Below are 20,250 nucleotides of genomic sequence, written 5' to 3' on the forward strand. Positions count from 1 at the left end.
ATTAGATTCCAAAATAGTCTTTCCTCTCATTGAATTCATCTGACATGGCTTGATAAAATATACAATGGATTATTCAAATTAATATTTCCTAAATAACAAGGGGAGTTTGCAAATATACTGATTAAAAAGGTTGTTCTCAAAGAAAGTACATTCACATATTTCACCTTTACTTCAACTTTATTCCAGTACTAAACCCACCCCAGAGTTAATATAGTTGTGAAATAATTGAACATAATTTTTTTCCTCCCAGTGTTTTATCACAGGTACATGTACTTAGAAGTTTAGATTATACCAAAGCATATAGTCAGGTTTTTGTTGCTATAAAAATACTTGAAAAGAACAACTTAAAGGAGAAAAAAAATTATTTTGGCTCACAGTTCTAGAGGTTCAGTCCATGGTTGGCAAGTTCCACTGCTGTGGGCCCAAGGGTAAGACAGAGCATCATGGCTAAAGGGTGTGGTGGAAAAACGCTGCTCAGCTCATGGTGGCCACAAAGCAGAGAAAGAAGAGAAAGGCGCCAGGGGAAAACAATAAAATCCCCAAGGGCATGACCACAGCAATCCACCTCCTTCAGTCATGTCCCACCCAGTTAGTTCATTTAAACTAGGATGGACTGATTAGGTCACAGCTCTCACAATCTAATCATTTCACCTCTAAATATTCCTTCATTAACAGAAGTTTTTTGGGGCTATTTCATATCCAAACCATAACACATATGTATGCTATTGTTTGATCAGACACTAAAAGAAAAATGGTTTTACATTGAATCATACACTTTCAAATGGGTGAATTTTATAGTATTTATCTCAATAAAGGTGTTTACAAAGTGGTTTAGATAACCGGTCATTTAATCTTGTGGCTCTTAATTGTAGTGTAACATGATCAGAGGTGAGAAGGAGTGGAATGAGGCTAGCTAATCAGGAACTGGGCTAAATTCCCAGCTGATTTTATCTTGTTCTTAGTAATGAATGAGAGAAAGAGAGAGGGAGAAGGGCAAGGGTGGAGAGAGGCTGGCCCTGGGCACAAGGGAGGAAATGAATGAAAGAGAGGGAGAAAGACACACACACACACACACACACACACACACACTCACACACACATACACAAACACGTGAGGACAGGGGAAGGAAGGCTGGGGTGGGGGAAGGTTGACCTAGGAACAAGGGAGGAAGCACTGGCACAAAAGGTCACAAAGAAACCAAATGTTACAGTTAAAATACTTTCTTACAGGAATTCTCAAAACCCAAGTGAACTTACAGAATTCTGTCCACACTAAGGAAACATGATAGTCTTCTTTCTTCATCCATAAACCAGCCATTTCCAAGATAGTAGTGAGAACACGGGAACCTTATTTAGAAGACTTCTTTTCAAGGCCTGCAACAACTCTTATATGAATGAAAACTGAAGGCTGATATTAGATCAGGAATTTTAAAACGACTAAGATCTTACTCCAGGTAAGCAGAACAATTTTGACAGAACAGAGACATTATTTAAAGAGACAACAGATAGATGGTGACAAACATAAAATGCTGATAAACATTTATTCTTTTATTGCTAAATACCAAATGCTGGCAATTATGATATCTTCAAGTTAAAGCTTAAGAATGAATTACAGAACAGTCAAAAGATCTACAGAAAAAAAAAAAATACTTGTGCACCATCAGTATGTGGACATTCAATAAATATCCCAGGACAAAATGATGACCAAGATTCACACAACCATGAAGCACAAGTTTACAATTTGCTGTTAGAACAGACAACAACCTAGCAGAGTTATTATCAAAAGATCAAGTTTAATTGCAGGTCTTTTCAAACTGAGATGCTAAAAAGAATATATACATTCTCTACAGAGTGTAGGTGATTAAAAAAAACTTTCAAAAATGTAAACAATACAGAGTAGGAACACTGAGAATAAAAGTGTTGAACAAAGTGACAACACAGAAAGAACACTTTCTTCAAATCCTCAAAATAATTAATGTTTTCTAATCATTCTACAGAAACCAAAATGAATTTTTTCCAGAAAGATAATACACCAAGGACATAAAGGGCTTCTGAGTTTTTTTTATGTTAACATATATTTACAGTAAATATTCAATAATACTTTACAGCTTACTTAAATAGAAACATGCTTTTCTAATCTATAAATAACACGAATCACCATCCATTCAACCACATTAATTAAGTACTTATGATGTCTCATGCACTGTGCCAGGGATGCAGAGCTGAATATGACATAGTCCTTGTTCTAGAAGAGCCCACAGTCAAGCTAACAAGACAACACATAACATTTCCTTTCTTATAAAATGAGGCCATTTCTATATAAACGGTACTGATCTGCTCAATTTCTTGTGACAGTGTTCCCAAATCCTGACCCTATGGATCAACAGAGCAAGGTTGATTTTAAAAGCTAAAATAAAATGAGGTTGCATTTTTGCTTTTACCCAGAAATAGAAGTTAATGGATAGGATTTCCTGTATTAAATGTTTTTCTTGGCCTGGGGATATAGCTTAGTGGCAGAGTGTTTGCCTAGCATGCATGAGGCCCTGGATTCAATCCCCAGCACCACACACACAAATTTTTTTTCCTAAGTTTTAAAAAATTGACTTGTACACATACATTTTCATTAGTAAACTGCTTAATTCAAATGTAAACAAGTTAATTACCTAAGTATTTCATGTGCAGTCTCTAAGGTCTACTACCAAAACAGGTCTAAGCATATGCTAATACACTTTGGTCCAGAATGACTGTTCTACTTAAGAGTAGAACAAATGCCATTTTTTCTGGGATAACCAATAATTTGTATGGTTTTAGTATTGGTATTAACTGATAACCCAAGTTATTAATAAAACATTAAAATTATTCAAAATATAATTTCTGTTTAAGAAGGAAGGCAAAATTCTAATAAAATCTAAAAAGTTTCTTAAAAATGATTTTAAAGTTTTAGTGCTGAAAGAGCAACTAATGATCTGAAAAAGGTAACCCATAGAGTACCTCACTTAGTGAAGAAGTTGGATACATGGCTATTAATAAGTTATTGCCTTTTATCACCTCTTGAGTGTATGAGAAAAGTGTGCATTTCTCATCAAAGAACCAGCATGCTCATACACTTCAAAGACCAACAGCTTCACACTGGCCTGTTGACTTCCCAAATTTCCCAGGGATGCAGCTTCATTCCACAAGACCTCAAACCAGGTATGGCTCCTTCAGATTCAAGAGTCTGTTCCCAGGCTCTGGGAAATCCAAGTTCGTATCCTTTCATATGCAGCCATTCTCACTATACTACCAAGTCTTCTATGGACCCACAGAGGTAGCTTAGGGGAGAGATAGAAAGCAAGGACTAGGTGTTTAATCACCCAACACAGAGAAACATGGGAGCCGCTGGTGAGGACAGAGTATGGCTCAGGATTTAGGGTTGTTGCTTCTTAAAGATAGGCCCCAGATGGCCTTAGTAGCACAAGAGAAAATGTCTACCCTGGAAGAGTTCCAAGCTTCAAACCTCTATAAGAGAAGGGTAACCAGGTCTACTGAAGATGCTGGGTGTATCTTGTGATCTGTCAGAGGACCCAGTTGAGCTCTGAGGTTTGGTCCTAACTGCCTCAGCTCACAAGCTGCTGGTGTGAGACACTTCATGCAGCTGGCTCTGAATATCAAGGTTAGTGCTTCTTCATGAGGATGTGGAGACACATTATCAATGAAACAATGCTTGTGGGACAAAACCATCTCATATCACTGGCCCTGCTTCCAATTTTGGTTTTATTTGGTATCATTTGACAAAGATTTTCCCTTTCATGTAAGCAGTTTCTTTTATAGAAGTTTATTAATTTAAAATCAGACTCCTCACAGTTTTCAAAGTACAAAAATAATACACCAATAAACTGTAAAATACTTTTCAAACAAGAAAAAGGACATGAGATATAGGCCAAGAACACACTCACCCTTCCACTTGGCCAAAGTCTGGTCTCCTTCAAATCCAGATTACTGGTGCTTTTAAGATTTTTTCAATTATTTCCACCCAATTCTGTTCTCCTTTATACTATTTCAAGACAATATGTAGTCACACAAAATGATATTACAAGAATGAATTTGAAATTGTTTATAAATTGTTCCACAAGCATGTGAAGTGTGTACATTCAGTCTTTAAAACTAGAATGTAGTCAGGGACTATGCCTTTCATTTCTTTTGCTCATCCTCCACCAGAGTTTGGGTACTCTGGATATAGGAGGAGCATAAAGATGTAGGCCAAAATGTAATTTTAAGGAAACACTTTACATTTCATACCAAGTAAAGATTTCAATGGCAATGAACATTACCACATAGTTGTATATTGTAACTCAGAGACCTGTCAGATGAATGCAAATATTACCGTGCTGTGACCATCCAGAGTCCTAGTGTCACATTGGCAGCCAAAAGAACACTGCCACCAAGTAGGATGAAAAATCCTATCAGATCTTTGACATCATTGTCTCCAATTACTGAGGTAAGGGTGGCATCCAGGAAAGAGTTTAAAATCCACTGACCATCCAAAGCAAAGCAGGGCACTGCATTAACAATAGCCAGTGCTCCAGAGAGGGAAATCAGGTACCTGGGTTAAAATCAGTTAAGGAGCCAGCTTTGAGCTGAGTGGAAACCATCTTTCTTTGAGTCAGAAGAAGATACAGTTTGGGGACTGAATTTGATATTACAACAGATTTCTCTACTTTCTTTACATCTCTGTCATTCCTTCTTAGATACTTTTTAAAACAAGAGTTTATATTATTTTGAAGTTCAAAAACCTTGACAAGAAAAATAAGGCAAACTACTTATAGACAAACCAATCTATAATGAACTCCTAGGAAGATTAAGTCTTTCTAATCCTTTAATGACACCAGGGAAAGGAATGTGGAAGGAATAGGAGATGGGGGGAAAATTTTTCATTGTGTTTTGACAGTGCTGGGGATGGAACTCAAGGGCTCATACATGCTAGATAAGCACTCTACCACTGAGCTATACACTCAGTCCCAAAATTACTTTTTTGGTTTTTACAAAGACTTCATTCATATGAGGAAATTAAGCTTTTGACCCTTGAGCCTTGCTTTATTTTATTATCATCTATAAGTTTATAGCATTAAGTATCTCTGTGACAAAGTTGCAGTCTCCAAGATACGATCTTGATTATACACATTTCTTTTTAGTAACTGCTCATTTGTTCTCTATTTCATTTTGTTCAAAATCACCAAGGAAAGAAATTTAAAGATTTAAAAGTGTCAAAAATAAAGAAGTCTTCCAACTATGTAATAATCAATTTCTTTTAAAAATTCACTTTTTATATGCAAACATGAAATGCTAAAGACTACATGAGATTTTTGTCCTCTGAATTGCTATTTTAGTAATGTAAACTGGTTTGATCTTCCTTAGGCATTCCTTAATGGACCAGTGGAATGCATTTACTAGTTATTCCTAGTTTTTTATGTAAGAACTGTCCTTCATTTGGTCAAAACTAACAAGCTCAGATGGGGCAGAATTCTTCATCTCACTAGTAACTGAAGCTTTCATCCTTTACATACTAAAAGATTTTAGACCTGCAAATCCGTCTTTTGAGTTGTATTCTGGATTCCTCACCTTTCACATCTTTCACCTTTCACCTTCCTGACCAATCTTTTTTCTCCAATTGTTTCCCTCCCAGGTACAGTCTGAGCTCTTTCAACTTCTTTAAAGAGTCTTTTTTAGTTGTTAGTAATTAAGTGATACTTTTAAAGTTCCAATACTCTATCCAAGGTAAAACTGACCAAGCTCTAAACAACACTTTTTAAATTTTTTTTCAGTTGTAGATGGACATAATACTTTTAATTTATATGTGGTGCTGAGGATTGAACCCAGTGCCTCACGTGTGCTAGGCAAGCTCTCTACTACTGAGCCATATCCCCAGCCCCCAAACAACACTTTAAAAACATTTTTTCACACCAGAAAGGATACTTGACAAATGTCTCCACAATCACTGGCAGATCTATGCTTAGAAAGTTGAAACGTGGGATAAAACTGGTGATGCTCACTAAAAAGGAGAAACCAGGAATAACAAATATTATTCATATCAGACAAATAACAGCATTATAAATTTTATCATATGGTCAAAAGTTAGGCTAGCCTATTAAACTGGTTGAGAAAGCCCTTCCTAACCATATGTAGGCAGGCTATATGCCTCTCATATAAAAGCAATCAATTATTCCAGAACGGATAATAAAATTAATGGAATGAAAGAATTCATGCCCCAGTATGTATTTATAATTGAAAAAGAATAAGCTAAAACTGACTATATATGAAATATGACTACTAAATACAGAGTTTAACTGAAAGAATATTCTATAATTCACATTGAAGAGCTATTATCCTTTCAAAGAGTTATAACCTTAAAATCACATTTGCTACAACTATTATGCTATTTAACCTCTTTTTGGTCTCAGGTCTTTTTTCATTGCTAAAACATGGATTAAGATGAGGGGATCTTTAAACTCTTTCCTATTCTGTGGATTACAAAATTCTGTCTTTGTTTTAAACACTAAAACCTATCCTGTAATTAGGCAGAACCCATAGTACACACTTTTGAATTATCCCAACTAGGGATATGTCTTCATGTGTTGAGGGTATACTGTCATTGCAGTCTAGAGTCATTTAGTGTCAAACAATAAGTAAGAAAAATGACCCAGATTTGTTTCTCAGGATATGACTACGAAGCAATGAAAAAGTCTTATATTTATTTATTTATTTGGTGCTGGGGATTTATTTAGTTGGTACAGGGCATGCTGCCACTGAGCTATATCTCCAGCTCTTTTTATTTTTTATTTTGAGACAGGGACATATTAAAAATCATTGATTTGTACACTTTAAAAGCATGAACTGTTGATGAATTGTTGTAAGAAAAAATAACATTAGGAATCTTGCACAATAAAATGAGATAGACTATATGAGCCATATGGAGAAGTTATATATTTTGTCCAATCAGTCGCCACTGGTAAAATGACTATGCTGGCCCAACTTCGAAATTGTACTAAGATTCACGTGTCATGCATACATGCCCATGCATTGTCTAGGGTATGGGTCTCTTGCCACTGTTTTGGGGAGCTTGAATAAATTTAACAAACTCTCAAGAGAACATTTCTAAGAGATCACCTATTTAACTTAGACATAAATAGTGGGGAGGTAAAAATTCATAACTGTTCATAGGCAGGCTCTTTCTTGCTTCAGAAATTCAGATTATCTTCCTACTGCCTACTGCCATTTGATGCTTAAGAACAAGTAAATAAAACTTTGACAAATGATCAAATTTATAATAAAAAAATAATGCAAGGACTTCTACTGAATTTTTACACTGAGAATACAGGCAATCTTAACAATTTCCTACAGGTCTACAACAATAATACCCACCTGTATAGTGAAGATGCAGTGGATGTCCTACATACAACATATCAATTTGAGGTGGATGTTTTACTTTTATTAAACGAGTGTGAGTTTCCAAAGAAGGTATTATGCAGAAACTTGAACTTGAGCTTTTTTTACAATCTTTATTAGTTCTACAAACTTGAGTGGCTTCAACTGCTTTCCGGGCAGGTAGACATGTATGCTGTGAATAAAACATTAATTAGTCAATATTAAAATGATTTACTGATTTATTAAATCCAAGTCACATTTTGTCAATATTTTTCATGTCATCTAGTATATTAGGAGTGACGCTCATATAAAAGAAATGCCATTTATGTGCATGTGCTATAAATTAGCTCCCAATATCCCACCGTGGCCATACAAGATACTACACTCGTATAAAATTTTTAAAGATTCTCAGACTCAAATGAAATATAACATCTGAAACATAGATATTAATAAAATGATACAAAGTAAACAGAAAAAAGGTAGAAGTTTTCATAGATTCCATTATAGTTTTTTATATTTATTTTGTAATAATTATATCAGACAAGCAAGATTGCCTCAGGGCAACTTACCAAACGTTTATTAAAGTTATTTCTGTAGGAAAAGCACACATCTGTGAGGCTGTGATTGTTACAGCATTCAGTGGAACCATCTAGCCGTTTGTATGCTAAAGAGAAACAGTGCTTATTTGATTATTAGAATCTGTTATGTAAAAAAATAGCCTTTTAAAGACAAAAAGTAAATAAAATGACATATGAATCTGGAAGCTACATAATTCAGTGTTTAGCTTGTCAGCTACTTATTGCAGTTTGATTTTATATTACAAAAAGCAATCCATTCAATCTGAAATCACAAGTGGCACTTACCTCTAGGTAAGCTGTCCTCATAAACTTACCCACCCATAAAGTTGGAGTAAAAGGGTCTCAGTAGGTTTTGTAATAATAATTCCAAGGCCCTTTCTGAAGTAGTAGTGAAGAAGGGCCTAACTACTTCTGAAAGGTTTTGGAAGATGGTAAATCTTGAGAATAGGGAAAACTGACAAATATTTCAACCTTCAAGAATCAGGTTGGTCCACTGAATAATCTTAACGTTACTAAATGGGAGAACACAAATACCTTCTGGTATGACTTATTAGGAAATACCAAGTACTACCTATGAAGTATTTCTGCCAAAAGAAAAAACAAGGAGGATCCTGAATCAAATCAAGCCTCTAGACTTAACCACTGGTTTACAGGAAACTGGGGGCATTTGAACATATAAGTGATACCATGAGAATAAGATATAAGTAGAAAAACCTAGAACACGTGAAGTTTAATAAAACAAAGGATTCAGTTTCTTCAATAAACAAATACCATTTCAAAAACAGTCAGGGAATTACTAACAACTTAAAAGAGATTCAGAAATCAAATTAAATCAAGTATAAAAAACAAATTAGGGGTCTGGGGATGCGGCTCAGTGGTGGGAGTGCTTGCCTTGTATATGTGAAGCCCTGGATGCAACCCCCCAGCACTATTAAAAAAATATTAAGGAAAACTAAACAGCGACAAGGTATTTTGTTAGGTATGATTATGGTATTGTGGTCATGTTTAAAGAGTAATCACCTTATAAAGAGGGGCTTAAGTTTATGGGTGAAATGATAGGGTGCCTGGGCTATGCTTTAAAATACTCCCCCCAAAAGTGGGCTGGTTAGATAACAAAATCAACAAAACACTGGTAATTGCTAAAGCTGGGACTTTTATAAATTTATATATTTATTTTTAAATTAAGGTTCTTAAAAATGGGTTATACAGGGGCTGGGGTTGTAGCTCAGTGAGAGAGCGCATGCCTGGCACGTGTGAGGCACTGGGTTTGATCCTTAGCATCACATAAAAATAAATAAATAAAGTAAAGGTATTGTTGTCCATCTACAACTTTAAAAAATTTTTAAAAAGTGGGTTATACAGGGCAGGGAATATAGCTTAATGATAGAGTTCAAACCCCAGCACTGAAAATAAAGTTATATGGAAGACTAAATTTGAAAAAAAATTAAAAATTGTTCTCACTACTTTGCCTTTGTTGCATACAATATTTTAGTAAAATTATTATCAATCATTAATCATGTTTACTCACACCAGTAGATGTGGACAAATATCTAGGCATTTCTTGACTTAAAGGCTGTGAGCATAATTTGTATTTTGGAACACTTTAAAATTTGGGCCCAACAATTTTGTATAGAGTACAGATGATTTCCTGGCAACTCAGGAGGTGGAAACAAGAAGATCCCTAGTTTAAGACCAGTTTGGAAAATTTAGTGATAATCTGTCTAAAAATTAAAAAAAAATTAAAAAAGAGCTGGAGATACATACAGCTCAGTAGTAGATTGCCCCCTGCATTCAATAATACTCAGTACTACAAAAAGAAAAAAAAAATAATGCTGATTTTTTTGGGGGGTACTGGAGGTTGAACCCAGGGATACTTTGCTATTGACTTACATCCCTAGTGCTCTCTCTTTTCTCTCTCCTCTCCTCTTCTTCCCTCTCCCTCTCTCCCCAACACAGTCTCTCTCTCTCTCTCTCTTTCTCTTTCACACACACTCACACACACACACACACACACACACACACACACTCAATTTATTAACTTATTTATTTTGAGACCAGGTCTCACTAAGTTGCTTAGGGCCTCACTAGGTTGCTGAGGCTGGCCTTGAACTTGCAATCTTCCTACCTCAGCATCCAAATTCACTGGGATTACAGGTGTGCACTACTGCACCGAGTCAAGTTGCTGACTTTTTTAGAGCTAAGAGAACTCAAAATGTTTAGTGGGTCCTGAGAAGAAACTTACTTCAGTCCTGTTATCTGCTGTACAGGACAACATATCTGACCTCAAGTGGTATTTCCATAAGCCAAAATAACTTTCCCTGGATTTCTATCACATAAAATATATACAATAACTCCACCCCAAAGAGCTTTAGATATGCCACCATTCACACATAGCTACCATGAGAATTGGTTAAGTTTTGGTATATTTTAGCCAGAATATGTAAGGGAAAGTTTATGCAAAGGAGAATTGCTTCTTGTTACTTAAACTAATTTCAAAATTATAGACCTATAAATGAAGATACTATTATATATCTCCATACATGCATATAGATATATTAAAGGATATTTAAGTACTGAAATTTAGTTAATTGATTATGGTTGAGTTTGAATGCTGATTTAACAAGTTTTTGTTTTTTTAATGGTACTGGGGATTGAACCTGGGGTTTCACACATGCTAGGTAACTACTTCACCACTGAATGATATCCCCTGTCCATATTTTCAAATTTTTTGTTGGTGAATTATAGATATACATAATATTGAGGTTCATTTTGATATAATCATATATATATATGATTATATATATGCTCTATTTCATTCCCTAGTTCTTTCTCTTTCCCTCCCCACTTCCCTCCCCCATTCCCCTTACTCTGCTCTACTGGTCTTCCTTCTATTTATTTATTGTTTTTTGTAAAAATAGTGCTTTATAGATATACATAAAGGTGAAATTCACCATGGTATATTCATATGTGTATATAGCATAATTTGGTCAATTTCATTCCACTGTTCCCCTTTTTTCCTGTTCCTCCTCCTTCCCCTCAATCCTCTTCCTCTGCTCCAACAATCTTTCTTCAATTTTCATGAGACCCCCATTTTTCCTCTTTATTTTGGTCTACATTCTTCATGTAAGAGAGAATATTCAATTCTTGACTTCCTATGTCTGGCTGATTTCACTTAGCATATTGTTCTCTAGTTCCATCCATTTACCAGTAAAGACCACAATTCCATTCTTATTTATGGCTGAGTAGAACACCATTGAGTATATATACCACATTTTCTTTATCCATTCATTTGCTGACAAGCACCTAGACTGGTTTCATGACTTGGCTATCCCAGCCCATTTTTTAAATTTTATTTTGAGACAAGGTCTTGCTAGATTGCCTAGACTTGCCTTGAACTTATGATACTCCTTTCAGCCTTCTGAGTAGCTGGGATTATAGGCATGTGCTGGGGTGGGGGAGTAGAGTACTGAAGATTGGACCCAGAGACACTCTACCATTGTGCTGTGTCCCCAACCCTTTTTTTTTTTTTTTTAGACAGGGTCTTGCTAAATTGCTGAGGCTTAAAACTTGCAAACCTCTTGCCTCAGCCTCCAGAGTCACTGGGATTATAAGTGTGCACTACTGCACCCAGCCTAATGCAAGTTTTATAAGAACAGAAAGAATTTTCTAGAGCTCTAAAAGTCAAATACGATATTGTAATACTTAAAAGTTCAACAATACTATACAGTAGAAGAAACTATATATTCAGTATCTAATTTACCAAACATAACTATTCGTTTGGGCATATTTATTTTACTGACTTATTTTAAAAATATTAGAACAGAATAAATCTACATAGTCTAAGGGTTAGTGAATAGAAGGTAGCTGTATTTAAAGTATTAGACATACCTCTAACTGGGAAGCTTAACTGTTGTAAAGTTGATGCACTTATACAATAACCAATTTGGGGCTCATAGGCGATGGTATCTAGACATTCATTCCAATCTTGCACATTAGTAACAGGACAGTCCTGCAGATGAGTGACAAGGTCTCCCACAAAAAGGCCTCTGGGTCCAATGGCAGGTGAGTCCTTGGGAAGAGGGAAAAAACAAATCAGACAATATGTGAAGATAAGCTATGACTAGTTTGAGCAAGTAATAGTAAAAGACACTAAGTTAATTAAATAGAATATTTTTAAAATGCAGAAAAAAATTCCAGATTTTAATCTAAACCTATAGTCCTAGAAAATTACCAAAATAAAATCCAACAATTAGGGCTGGGGATATAGCTTAGTTGGGAGAGTGCATTCTTAGCATTTGTAAGGACCTGGTTTCAATATCAGCATCATTTTCTCTCTCTCTCTCTCTCTTTCCTCTTTCTCTTTGTCTCTCTCTCGTTCTCCCCCCCACCTCACATACACACACACACACACACACACACACACACACACACACACACACACAGCTTTCCCCAGGTTTGGGGGAAACTTTCCCATATCCTCAAAAGATATATCCTTTTATAAGTCCTTATATAAACACAGCCCCAAATATGCAGACAATACCATCAGTACTATGAACAGGTAAGCCAATTGCACACAAAAGCAATTTTCCCCTTTAAAAACGTCTGAAAAGAAGATCTGGTGCCATCATAGTAGTCATTGTATAAGGGAATGAAGTACAAAGTTAAAGACATTAACTTAAACTCCTATGAAATGTTTTATCTGGATAGCTTAGGTTTCGTCTTTCTTACTTCTTGGGAGAAAAGACATTTGACTCAAAAGCAGAGATAAAAATTAACACTAAAGGTGGGCTGGGGAGATAGCTCAGCTGGTAGAGTGCTTGCCTTCGATCCCAGGTACCACAAAAAAAAAAAAAAAATTAACAGTAAAGGTAAACGATGCATTTAATCAACAAACTACATGGGGATAATCTTGAAATTATCTTTGTAACTCAGAACAATCCCAGAGGCTGAGGCACAAGAATTACAAGTCTTAGGCCACTTAGCGAGACCCTATCCCCAAATAAAAAATAAAAAGGACTGGGGATGTAGCTTCGTGTAGAGCTTTCCTGGGTTCAATTGTCAGTACTGCAAAACAACAACAACAAAAAACTCCAGCAGGTAGACACATTTAAAAATTCCTTAAAAAAACAGGAAGAGCTGGGCCTGGTGGCACATGCCTGTAATCCCAGAAACTCAGGAGACTAAGGTAGGAGGATCAGAAGTTTAAGGACAATCTGGGCAACTTTAAAACTCTGTCTCAAAAAAAAGAGGGGTGGGGGGTCTGGGGATATAGTTCAGTGGTAGAGTGCCCTGTATTGAATCCTATTGCCACAATAAAAAAGAAAAGAAAAGAAAAAGTCAATGTATTTCCCAACATTATATTTAGATTTGAAAGGATTACAGTAATTTCTTCAGAAGAAACTAAGCATTCTGTATGAGAACTTGAATAAAATGCCTGACATTAAATGCTAAGTATTATATCACAACATCTGGAGAAAGAATGCCCCAAGTACCAATAATCCATTATTTACCTCAGCGACTTCAGTGATAAGCACCCCAACTCCAGTGTAGTAAAATGGCAAGAGAATTACTGGGAGTAGAACAAGAGCTAAAATACCCAAGAGGGCAAGAACAAAATTATGCCAGATACCTGAAAAGAGAGAAAAAAAAAAAGTAGTAAGCTCAACTGGGGCAAGAATTATATAGGTAGCTGGATTTTACAACATGTAGGCATTCTGATAAATTAGTAAAGTGACCTGAAGAAGTTGTGAAGCAGAGAGCTCCTTATTAATATAGCAAACAGATGTTCAGTTAGAGGCTACCTTCATTTCAGATACCAATATCTAAAATGGGCATGTTGGGGCTGGGGAGATAGCTCAGTCGGTAGAGTGCTTGCCTTGCATGCACAAGGCCCTGGGTTCGATCCCCAGCACTGCAAAAAAAAAATAAAATGAAATAAAAATAAAATGGGCATGTTAATACCACATTAGAAAGACCACATGCTATTATAATTTAATAACAATAGAACTAATATCTTCTACTAACTATATATTCTTTCACAAAATCTATACATCATTAATTTGAACATACTTGTGATCTTTGAAAGAAATCTCAAATATATTCAAATGAAAGTTATGACAAAATGAAGAAAATTCTTGCTGAACTAGGGTATGAAATCCCAAATGGCACATAGAAAAAAGATTGTTTTAATATAAGAATTAAATTATTACAGAGAGCAGTATTAGTGGAACAACTAGTTATGTATCTTATATCATGTCACAGACTATAAAGCAACAGACCTTTTATAAAGGAGTTGGGTCTTTCTTAAAAAAAAAAAAAAAAAGCTAAAATTAGGGATGGGGATGTAGCTCAATGGTAGTGTACCAGCCAAGCATATATCAGGACTTGGGTTCAATACCCAGTACCAAAAAAGAAAAAGTGCAGAAATAAAGGTAATATTTATACAGCCAAATCTGTTGATTTTTTCCATCATATAGTCAACATTTGCAGCCATGCAAAAGAAGACTTTTCCTATCCCTAATATTATGTAAGTAATTACTATTTCTGTTGAGGAAGGTAGTCTTAAATAGTTTTGTTTCTACATTTAAGTCTTTTATCATTTGGAATTTTTGTGTGTATGGTGTGATTTATAAATATAATTTTATTCAAATGTTTAGTATTCTTTCCTCACTAAATTAAGTGTTACTTTTAATTTACACTACAGGTGCATCCATTCATTGATTTGCTTCTGAATTTTCCACTCTTTTCCACTGTTCAGATTATTCCAGTGACAATAAAGCAGTCATAATTACTGGTGGTAATAATATTGCAATATTTATTAAGTAAATAACTTCCACTTATTTTGTTTATTTTGGTTATTTCTCCTTTGTTCTTTCTGAAAAATTTGAGAATCATTTTTACAGCTACTAAATATTATTCAAAGGAATATTTCTAACATCATTACAATAACTAGGGGTGAATTCACAATTTTATGTTTCTAATCTACAATCCCGGCATAACTACATTTACTCAAATCTTTTATATTTCTCAGTAAAGATCTGTAGTTTTCTCTACACTGGCCCTATATATTCCTTGAAAAAAAGATAACTTTTTTAAATATAGTACATAACTTTCTGAAGGGGATTTTTTCTTCCCATTATGTTATTGGGTTGTTTCAGAAACAAAGGAACACTACACTCATTTACTTCTTAACCATCAAAATTAATTTTACATTTAGGATTGCATGGTCTTTAAATTCTTCTAATAATGGTAACTTATTTCCTCCCTATCCCACCTATTTTGGTCTTGTAACAGTGGCTAGGCTAGAACTTCTAGAACAATGTTAAATAGTTGTGAGGGCATATCTTTTCTAGCTTTCTTCAAGATTGTAATAAAAGACAAAACAAGAAACATCAGGGATTAGATGGAATTGACAGCCAATTTTATTCTGGTTTATATACTAAGCAATGAGACCAGGGTAATAATAGAAAAATCTGAGCATGGCTGATCCAGGGCTTAAGTATGAGACTGTAGATCAAAGGAAAAGAAAATCTATTGCTGTGATCAAAGCAGCAAGGTACCCACTGCCTTGAGGCTGGTAATTATTAGAAGAAAGCTAAGATTTACTTCAATCAAGCCCTACTTGTGCTCAATATAGTTTGGAAATAATAAACAAAACACAACTACCTCACTTCTTAAACACATAGAAGTGATTTTCAGGACATAAGATGACTTAATAGGTAAAAAATATCAATTCACATTATTATTCCTAGAATCACCCATAGTAGTTACATCTGAAGGAATATAAACCATGACTTTAGCAAGACTACTGCTTACTATAATTACATTATCATTTTCAGAGTCACTAAAATTTTTACTTGACCCCCTAAATAACTTTCAACTTGCTGATGTAAATATAAACAAGATTTTCAATATTTAAGATTTCAAAAATTTTAAGTATGGAGACAAAATGGTCAAACTGTCTTCATTATTTAAAGTGATTTTTAGCAACAAGGCATAGAGGTTTAGTTTGTTTGCTTGTTTTGTTTGCCAGTGCTAGGAATCAAATCTAGGGCCTCACACATTCACACATGCTAGGCAAACACTCTACCACTGTACTTACACCCTACCACTGAACTACACCTCCAGCCCAAGAACGTTTTTTTTTTTTTTTTTTTAGATACCAGGAATTGAACGGAAACTCAGGGGTGCTTAACCCTGAGCTACATCCCTATCCCTTTTTATTTTTTATTTTGGGGTAGTCTTGCTAAAGTGCTAAGGCTGGCTTTAACTCATGATCCTCTTACCTCAGCCTCCAAAGTCACTGGGATTACAGGTGTATGCCACCATGCCCAGTTCCAAGAACTTTTTAAAAGCAATTTACTCTTCACTTAGGACTGGATAGTGGGTACTATTTAATCTCCCTTCTAAAAATTCTTTACACTTTAATTCAAAATTTAAAGACCTTTGTATAAAATGTGCTCCGGAAGTATCTATCTCATCTCTCTTCTTCACAAATTTCAGATATATGTCTACTGCACTTTCCTTTTCAAAATCAGTATGTATTTCATTGCTTAAAAAAATAGCTATTAGCTGGGCACAGTGGCGCATGCCTAAAATCCCAGTGGCTTGGAATGTTGAGGCGAGAGGATTGCGAGTTCGAAGTCTGCCTAAGCAACTTAGTAAGGACTTAAGCAACATAGTAAGACCCTGTTTCAAAAATAAAAAAAATAAAATAAAAAGAGATGGAGATGTGGCTCAGTGATTAAGAAACCCTGGGCTCAATTTCTGGTATCAAAACCCAAAACAAAACAAAACAAAAACCAAAAAACCAAAACCAAAAACAATAGCTATTACACATGCAACACTTTAAAAGTACCATTATAAAACTAGAATTAAGTATTCTTCAGTAGATTAACATAAGTGATACGTGGACTTTTTACATGGAAGTGGGAAGACATTTTAGAAGCAATTAAATTATTGTTAAGTTTAAAATCAACATGTTAGGCAGTATGTGCACGTGAATCTGTATCTCTCTCTCTAAATAAGTAATTTATGTATATTCCCCCAAATATGGGGAACATTTCCACTTTGATGGCAGCAGCAAGGTGAACTCACAGCTCAATAACCATTTAGCAGAGAATGACATACTAATCCATTCTCACAGATAATTCTAAATCTTTGAATTTGCTTTCTATTGATTTCTGGGCAAGATGAGCACCTTCCCCACTCTACCCCTCCTTATCCCTCTACCTGGGAATGATGGCAGAGCAAAGCCACTTCATTCTTTACTAGGCTGACAACTTCCAACTGGGCAAAAGAAGGTAATGGGCTAGGTGATATATAGACAGCAGGACTAGTTAGTACTATGCCAATTAATAAACTCTGAAAGAGATATGTGGACCCAATTATTGGTGGGGACATACAACTTTCTTTGGACCTAGTTGGTGATGTAGAGTACTTGCCTATCATATGTGAAGTCCTGGGTTCAATCCCCAGTACTGAAAAAAAAAAAAAAAATCCCTATTTTACCCACCAGCATCATGACTCACAGTTAACATATTAAACATTTTCCTCTTCTCCCTCCAGAAATTTTCTCTGCCCATGCTAGCAAGTATGTGAGTATATATATTTATGTATATATTTATTTATTCAAAAGAAAAAATCAGGGTATTTTCTAATAACTCTTTATGGATACTTAAGAATAATTTTAAAAGACTTTTTTTTTCCTTCAGTAGTGGGGATTCAACCCAGGGGGGCTCTACCACTGAGCTACATCCCCAGTCCTTTTTATTTTTTAGAGGCAGGGTCTCACCAAGTTGCTGAGGCTGGCCTTGAACTTGCAATCCTCCTGCCTTAGCCCCCTGAGTTGTTGGGATTACAGGCATGTACCACCATGACTTGTCAGCTAAAAGACTCATAAGAAAATTATTCATTTAAAATTTGCATTGTTGGGCTGGGATGTAGCTCAGTGGCAAAGCATCTGCCTTGCATTCGCAAAGTCCTGGGTTCGACACCCAGTTCAAAAAAAAAAAAAGAAAGAAAAAAGAAATAAAATAAAATTTGCCACAGAAAGCTTGGAATGGAACCACCATTTGACCCAGCTATCCCACTCCTTGGCCTATACCCAAAGGACTTAAAATCAGCATACTACAGAGATGCAGCCACAACAATGTTCATAGCTGCTCAATTCACAATAGCCAGATTATGGAACCAACCTAGATGTCCTTCAATTGATGAATGGATAAAGAAACGTTGGTGTATATATATACAATGGAATATTACTCAGCTATAAAGAATAATAAAATTATGGCATTTGCAGGCAAATGGTTGAAATTGGAGAATAACATGCTAAGTGAGATAACCCAATCTCAAAAAAACAAAGGACAAATGATCTCACTGATAAGCAGATGATGACACATAATGGGGGGTGGGAGGGTGACAAGAATGGAGGAAGGAGGGACTGTATAGAGGGAAAAGAGGAGTGGGAGGGGTGGGGGGGAAGGAAAAAATAACAGAATGAATCAAATACCATTACCCTATATAGATGTATGATTACACAAATGGTATGCCTTTACTTCATGTACAAACAGAAACAACATGTATCCCATTTGTTTACAATAAATTTTAAAAATTTGCATTGTTCCAATTATTGAAGAATGAATGTGGTATTTAGTTATAGGTTATGATGCATTTTGTGTATCTGGAAACATGCATACAAGCACAATAAAAGGTGTTTTAAGATACAGGCTTCTGCAAAGGGCTTAAAATCAGTATACAACATTGATGCAGCCACATCATGTTTATAGCAGCTCCTGAATTCACAATAGCTAAGCTATGAAACCAACCTAGGTGCCATTCGACAGATGAATGGATAAAGAAAATGTGTTATATATACACAATGGAATATTACTCAGCCATAAAGAAGAATGAAATTATGGCATTTGTCAGTAAATGGATGGAACTGGAGAATATCATGCTAAGTAAAATAAGCCAATCCCCAAAAAACCAAAGGCCGAATGTTCTCTGATATGCAGATGCTAACACACAATAAGGGCGGGGGAGGGAAGAATAGAAGTTTACTGGATTAGACAAAGGGGAATGAAGGGAAGGGAAGGAGGATGGGAATAAGAAAGACAGTACAATGAATTGGACATAACTTCCCATGTTCATTATGAATACACAACCAATGTAACTCCACATCAGGTACAACAAGATTGGGAATTTACACTCCAAGTATATGTAATATGTCAAAATATACTCTATTGTCATGTATATCTAAAAAGAACAATTAAAAAAAAAAGAAAGTGAATGGAATTTAAACCTAAAAAAATAAACTAGATACAGATTTTTGGCTTTTTTATTTATTTTATTTTTTGCATGTTAGGCTTTTTTATTTTTATTCCTTCCTTTTTTCTTTGTTTATTTATTTTTTATTTTTTATTTTTTTTTGGTGCTAGGAATCAAACCCAGAGCCTCACACAAGCCAAGCACAAGATCTATTACTGAGCTATACCCTCAGATTCTAACATATTCTTTTTGCAGTGTTGGGGATGGAATCCAGGGCCTTGTGCATGCTAGGCAAGTGCTCTACCACGGAGCTACACTTCAACCTTCTGATTTATAGTTTTTTAAACTCATTTTTTTCTCTTAGGACTTATATCTTATCCTGTGGCAGAGATGGTAACATGAAGTCAATGGTGTGGTAGAACTGTTACTACCAGCTTGCCAAGGTCAAATGTGTACACTTCTTCCCAATTCCTTCTTCAGGAACTATGGGTTAGTAACTTGAAATTGGTCATTGTGGGAGTATTTACACCATAGAAACCAGCAAATGCTACTATCAGTGCTTCACAGCCTACCTTCCAGAGCCAGGAGTTAAACATTCACTAGCATACTCTCCTCCTATATCCAGTCTTCCCTTTTTCCATTCCAGTTTTTCTCATGTGACAGGTTAGGGGCATTATTAGAACTAGGGTTAGGAGCATTATTAGCATGAGTGGAAGTAATGGGAACAACTCTGCCCTACTGGCTAGAATGTATTATGATGGAGCTGGACTCGAGTCTGTGACAAAGAAGCTGAATGCTGGGAATAGAAGAGCTAACAAGACAGGAAGAGCCCCAAAGTCTGCCAAATCACAGAATTATCATATCAATGCTGAACTGCTTATATTTTGAATGTTTTATGATAATTTAGGCCACTGTTTAGTTATTAAAGCAGTCATATACCTAGTAAACATATGTTCCATTTACCACGTTCACATGGCAAAACTGTTTTTTTGTTTTTTAGTTT

At 35.4% G+C, this 20,250-nt stretch overlaps 1 protein-coding gene across 1 annotated transcript in view; it reads right to left on the reverse strand.

The window, feature by feature from the left end:
• Window positions 1–1,527: 1,527 nt before the first annotated feature.
• Window positions 1,528–20,250, reverse strand: part of MBTPS2 (membrane bound transcription factor peptidase, site 2) — a 43,687-nt gene continuing 24,964 nt past the window's right edge. Inside the window, exons 6-11 of the mRNA XM_079122923.1 lie at window positions 13,490–13,608; window positions 11,868–12,048; window positions 7,971–8,065; window positions 7,399–7,594; window positions 5,953–6,028; window positions 1,528–4,582 (exon numbers count right to left, since the gene is read on the reverse strand). Of these exons, the coding sequence (XP_078979049.1) occupies window positions 4,360–4,582; window positions 5,953–6,028; window positions 7,399–7,594; window positions 7,971–8,065; window positions 11,868–12,048; window positions 13,490–13,608 (890 nt within the window). The 3' untranslated portion in view covers window positions 1,528–4,359. The remainder of the gene's footprint in view (window positions 4,583–5,952; window positions 6,029–7,398; window positions 7,595–7,970; window positions 8,066–11,867; window positions 12,049–13,489; window positions 13,609–20,250) is intronic.

This window comes from Sciurus vulgaris (assembly GCF_902686455.1).
Source record: "Sciurus vulgaris genome assembly, chromosome: X".
Taxonomy (NCBI): Eukaryota; Metazoa; Chordata; class Mammalia; order Rodentia; family Sciuridae; genus Sciurus; species Sciurus vulgaris.